The sequence below is a fragment of the Seriola dumerili genome, unplaced genomic scaffold, assembly GCF_002260705.1.
Source record: "Seriola dumerili isolate Sdu_G_001 unplaced genomic scaffold, Sdu_1.0 BDQW01000003.1, whole genome shotgun sequence".
Taxonomy (NCBI): Eukaryota; Metazoa; Chordata; class Actinopteri; order Carangiformes; family Carangidae; genus Seriola; species Seriola dumerili.
This window is the reverse complement of record NW_019174258.1, coordinates 7,022,259-7,028,599: the sequence shown is the minus strand read 5'-3', so window position 1 is coordinate 7,028,599 and position 6,341 is coordinate 7,022,259. Positions and strand designations below refer to the sequence as shown.

General features: G+C 45.2%; 1 protein-coding gene across 1 annotated transcript; it reads left to right on the top strand.

The window, feature by feature from the left end:
- The first annotated feature begins 226 nt into the window (after nt 1-226).
- onecut1 (one cut homeobox 1) lies at nt 227-5,518 on the top strand. The gene is made up of 2 exons (XM_022745432.1): nt 227-1,289; nt 5,229-5,518. The coding sequence occupies exons 1-2, from the start codon at nt 227-229 to the stop codon at nt 5,516-5,518; spliced, it is 1,353 nt and encodes a 450-aa protein (XP_022601153.1).
- Nucleotides 5,519-6,341: the final 823 nt, after the last annotated feature.

Below are 6,341 nucleotides of genomic sequence, written 5' to 3'. Positions count from 1 at the left end.
CGGGGATTCGGATAAGACGTTTCCATTCTGCAAAACAGCATCAGAGGTAGGAGAATAATCAAATAGGTGAATATAAGGACAGAGAAGAGGCAATAGCAAAGGAGGCTGCTGCAAGAAGAAGAAAAACAACAAAAGAAAATTGAACTTTACTGGACGTGAGGACTTCTGGACATCAGCTAACTCCGGTAGGTCAGATAGATGGTTGGTCCACAGCGCTGCCCGGATCATGAACGCACAGCTGTCGATGGAGAATATTGGCGACCTGCACGGAGTGAGCCATGAGTCTGTGGCCGGTCACGGAGAGCTGCTGAGTGGCCACAGTCCGCATTCCCGTCCGAGCCCCAGGGGTCTCAGCCACCGCGCTATGGGCATGGCGACCCTGCTGGACAGCGGAGACTATCACCCCAGCCACCCCGGACACCTACATCCCGCCATCAGCATGTGTGAAGCCCCCCCTGGCATGAGTGCGAGCAGCACTTACACCACCCTAACCCCTCTGCAGCCCTTACCCCCCATCTCCACCGTGTCTGACAAGTTTCCTCCTCCTCATCATCACCACCACCACCATCCCCATCATCCTCACCCGCATCCCCACCAGAGGATCCCCGGAAACGTCAGCGGCAGCTTCACATTGATGCGAGAGGACCGGAGTCTGGCGCCTATGAACAGTCTGTATCCCGCATATCATCACAAGGATCCCTGCATGGGCCAGAGCCTGTCCCCGTTGTCTGGTTCCGGTCTGGCCAGCATACACACGTCCCAGGCCGGCATCCCTCCCTACGCTCATCCCGGTGCCGCCATGCCTGGTGAGAAGATGCTCACCCCCAGCGGGTTTGAGGCTCACCACCCGGCCATGCTGGGCAGACACACGGAGCAGCACATGAGCTCCTCAGCGGGCATGGTACAAATCAACGGCCTCCACCACCACCCGCACGCCCACCTTGGCGCGCAGGGGCACGGCCAGGGTCTGGGGAACGGCCGGGAGCAGGCCTCTGGGCCCGGGCAGCAAGGGGGCGGCGGTGGAGGGGGTGGTGTTTCTGGTGGACAGATGGAGGAGGTGAATACCAAAGAGGTGGCGCAGAGGATCACCACGGAGCTAAAGCGCTACAGCATCCCTCAGGCCATCTTTGCCCAGCGGGTCCTGTGCAGGTCCCAGGGGACCCTGTCCGACCTGCTGAGAAACCCCAAACCCTGGTCCAAGCTCAAGTCCGGAAGAGAGACCTTCCGCCGCATGTGGAAGTGGCTGCAGGAGCCTGAGTTCCAACGCATGAGTGCGCTCAGGCTCGCAGGTGAGCGAAGCCTCGGTAAAGCCCCTTTTTTGCTTTCATCTTCTGAATGTGTGGCTGAGAAAAACAGACGCTCAAAAAGAGGCGCTAAAAGAGGATCACTGGCCCTGAATGCTGCCTTACACTGAGCAATGGGTTCAAGTGGGCTGGGAATCAAACCTGAGCTTGCAGTTTTTATCACAAACCTTTGTACAGCAATTCAAGTGTAAACCATGTGAAATCACATCTGGGTAGCATTCAGGGCAGATGTCCCCTCTAGCCTGATAGTTCTTTATCAAAACAACATACAAGGAAATGTCTCCATTCGTCTTAAATCTTTTTACAAGAAGCTGGGAGTCAAATGATATTAGATGCAGCGAGGAACCAGGCCATCCCTCAGGGTTTGATGAACCCTGGTTTCTTTGGATAGAGACTCCAAATGATAGATTTAAGTCTGGTGGGGAGGTCATATTCAACATTGTTATTGTTAAACAATATGTGAAGTTGAAAAGTGCTTCACCATGCTGATCAAAAGAGTGGCCTGATATCAATACGCATCCCTATTCTGTTTCTACACTGATTTTGGGGCTTGTGTGAAACAAGTGCTCATGTCATTTTACCTCAAAGTATCGACCGCTGGACTGTGTGTGCGTAAGCTGATCCTTCGCCCAGAAATCGTTAGGAATGTGTTTATTTTGGTGAAGATGCAGCTGATCAGCCTCTCTGCTGTTGCCCTTGGTGTAAACACACAGAGAGTAAGACGTGTGTGTGTGTGTGCACGTGCTCTGGAGAGTCTGGTCTAAACTTAATTTAAATGTTAAATGAAGCTGGAGTCAGGCGTTATTTAGTTGGTAAAACGGCCTCTGACTTTGATAAAAAAAAAATTAAAAAAAATACAGGCCAGTTCTCAGTAGAATAGAATAGAATAAAATAGAATAGAATAGAATAGAATGGAGAGCATGTGTTTATGTTTTTGGTCGTAAACTAACCCTGACTTCAAATTAACTGATAATCCTCTATTAATTTGTCCCTTAGGTACGCATGAGTCAATTAGGGCGCGCAATAAGGCCCAAATCGCACGTGCACGTTCACACACACCCACAGTGGATGTTTTTAACGTTTGTAGGCCTAATCAATGACCTACAAATTGGAGTTTTCTTTTTTCTTTTTGGCTTTTTTGAAAAGTGAGGCTGCGGCTGCATCTTGGAAAGTGCGTGCAATTGCGTTTGTGTGTCTGTGCGTGCATGCTCGTGAGTGAGTATAATCGCAATTGATTATTTTTCAGTTTTCCCATCTGCTGCTGCTGCTGCTGTTGTGAGTGTGTGTGGGTGTGTGTTGGCTGAAGGTGAGATTGTATCTCTGACTTTTGCAAATGGTAAAAAAAAAAAAAAAACTAATTTAACTTTTAAAACCTGGGTTTGTATTTGGTCATCATTTGATCATTAGTGTGATGAGCATATAATTAAAACAAAAATCAGACCATTTGCCTATTAATTAGTGCTGATGATGATTTTTTTTTAAGAAAGAAGGGAGGCCTGCTTTTTCCTTAGCACATTTTCTTGAACATGTTGCACTGTTTCGTTTTACTTCCATCTTTTACAAGAGAAAAAACTTATAGGCCTAAATAAAAAATTACAAAGTCTCTCTTTTGCAAAAAAATGTAAATATAAAATAATAGGTTTTCTTAAATAGTCCAAAAATAAGTTGGGAGACAAGTAAAAAATTACATTTAAACACTAAATTAATTTGAAGAGAATAGGCTGAGCGCCATTTTATTGATCCGTTCGTTCCTATGTGAACTAGATGTGATCGTGTGCTGAAGTAGATGTGATACACTTATTGATCTCAGGCATCTGAAATTAATCTTGGGCCTCTTCTCATTTTCCCACGTATTCAATTACCTATCCGAATTTGTTTGAATGGAATAGAATAGAATCAAATAGAATAGAATAGAATAGAATAGAATAGAATAGAATAGAATAGAATAGAATAGAATAGGTTTGGAAATAGCCAGGTATTGGACCTATTTGAAACAAGACAGAATAAATTCATTCAGTTAATCAGGTGTAATTGCAACTATTTTCAGTGTTCGTTTCTTTCTTGGTTTTTCAGAAACTGAAGGGAGTGAATATGTATAACACTCATCTGCTCACAATACATCGGGCACAGAGGTCTGTTTGTTGTTCTCTCGTGCCCTTTGTGAGGTTATGAAACGCAGGACTATCGTCGTCAGTAGGCCCAGTGTGTGCAGTGTTTTTGAGTGTGTGGAGTTATCTGTGTGTTTGTAATGATTAGCTGGGAGCAGCAGCAGTGTGTGTGTGTGTGTGTGTGTGTGTGTGTGTGTGTGTGTGTGTGTGTGTGTGTGTGTGTGTGTGTGTGTGTGTGTGTGTGTGTGATTAACCTGATAACGAGGCCGTTGTTATGCCCCCCCTGGTCCTGGGAAAAGCTGCCTCTTTGCCCGGGCCTCGTGTGCCGGGGCACGGCCGCTCTGTGGTGGCTCCTGCTGTCTGAGTGGCCTTCACTCCTATACTGATTTATAGCAGCCCTTACATGAGGAGCTCCGGCTCTCTGTTAATATTTACCAGCACTGGAGACACCGGGCTGCTCATACTCACAATCACACTCAGGTTTATGGTTGTGCGGATAGGCGGCTGCACTGTAGCTACTACTTTAGCAGGCCGAGAGAGTGTGTGCGAAAATGAGGTTCTGGAGTGGGGTCGACAAAAATAATTTGATTTAATAGCCTAATTATGTTTATTGTAATTTCTCAGTAATCAAGCTACATTTGAAAGGCAATGACACAGATATTACATTAAAATTAAAGACCAGAAATGGACCAGGAATACTATAGTAACGTGAAGAAGTAAGCCACTTTAAAGGCACTGACTTCATAAAAATCCCCTCTGTGATATATGTGATATAGATAAAGTCATTTTTATTGGCTCTAGGTCATTTTTCTCCAAATTGTGTTCTAAGTTCTGTGTGGATTTGATTGGTTTATTTAACTAGTTTCCTTTGTACATGAGTTGAGGTTTTCTGTCATGAAAAGTTTTTATTCACCCGTAGTATCTTGTAAAATTAACCAGTGCTGGTTTAAGTATTGCTTTGTGGTTAGGATATGCCGTTCATTATTTCCCCCTGAGAGTCCGCACTGGGCCTTGCTCCAGCAGCGCGCGCCTGCCCCCTCCTGGTCTCTGCTCACTGATGAGCCTCAGCTTGGATGGCTGTGTAGGGAGAACGAGGGAATCAAATAACAACGGGATCAACTGAGGGGAGGTTAGATTTGCCTTTTTTGGGATGCAGAGATACGTTATAGGCATATCATCAGTGTCAGCCAATAGTAACTTAATTTAGTCTAAAAAGGAAAGAAGGAAGACAGAACCTAAAAACATTGTCTTTCCTGAGGGTAAACCTGCAAGAAAAATGATCAATGTCTGTTTCCATATTGGTTCTTGACAAACATGAAAACATTACTGGTATCGGTCAGACAGACTTTTACTGCTGACATTTGGAGGATTGTGGAATTACCATCAGGGCTAGGAAAGTGTCACTTGATGCAAATCTCAAAATAGCAATAGAAGCGAAAGTATTTTTGTTTTAAGAGTGAAAAAACACTCAGTTGTCTTTAGGTAAGCCTCTAGGAAAAGAACTTGAAAAATGTATTTGTTCTGCACCTGCAGTTGTGAGTTAACTTTGGTCTTAATGGTCAGATATCAGTATTGACTTATAATAACCACAGAATAGAATGAAAACAGGTAGACTTCCAGGCTCATGTGATATGGACAAGAATCACTCATGGATCATTCATGGGTCAGTTCATGCAGTGGATTAATGCAGGACTTTGAGAAGATCCTGATACCAGTTTTGCTGTCATAATTCTTGTTTTTACACAACCATATTCTGCTGTCTCTCTCACACACAAACCCTCTCTCTTTCTTTGTCTCTGTCCTGGATTCTCCACAGCGTGTAAGCGCAAGGAACAGGACCACGGCAGAAGCGAGCGAGGGAACGTGACCAAGAAGCCCCGGCTGGTGTTCACAGATGTGCAGCGGCGGACGCTCCACGCCATCTTCAAGGAGAACAAGCGTCCATCCAAAGAGCTGCAGCTCACCATTGCCCAACAGCTGGGCCTGGAGCTGGCCACAGTCAGCAACTTCTTTATGAACGCACGCCGCCGGAGCCTAGATAAGTGGGTGGACGACGGCTCCGGTCACTCAGCCAACTCTGGCCCTAACGCCTGCACCAAAGCCTGAAGATGGACTGATATGACCAACTCATGGACTGACTCAACCTCGGTGGAAAAGCTTTAAAACTTAAGAGAAACAAAGAGAAACTTAAAAAGACCTTGAAGCAACGTTTTGCCCTTAAACCTGTACTATATTGATATTTATAGTATCCAAAGATGAAAAAACAAACCAAAGACTTCTTGTTTGACCTGCTTTGAAATGTTTGTTTCAGCAACACATTTATGTGTAACATACTGCAAAAAGACTATAATTTTACCCCCCTTCACACACACAATGTCACTGGTCTCTAGCTTTACTATACCCTCCTCACCTCCCCACCCAGTATCAATCTGTCATTCACCATCCTTATCTTTAATCTGATTGGTTGGTTTTAATGATGGGTCCCTAAATGGAGGTTTAATCAGCCTGTTGGCAGTCTGATCTGCAGCTGTCCACACCTTTGAAAAACAGCCAGAATGTGGAGCTCCGATGGGATTGGCCAATCAACTTTTAAAGAAAAAATAATCCTACAGGAGCGACTGGATTGTTGTGCAACCTCGTTTGGATCGGTGGCGGTGGACTGTCTGTCTGTCTGTCTGTCTGTCTGTCCAGCTGTCTGTCTTTCTATCAAGCATTCCAGACAGACAGGGGAATGTCCATTCGTAGACTGCTAACCCAGAAACCAAAATCCCAAACCCTAAACCAAACCAAGACCCCCTAACCTCAACCCACATGGTAGTGCTTTCTTCCAACATGCTGAAGCATTGAATAATTTAAAGATGAGAAACCAAAGCCTTCTACACACCGAAGCCTCTCATGCAGCTTAGAAACAAAACCACTTAACATGCCA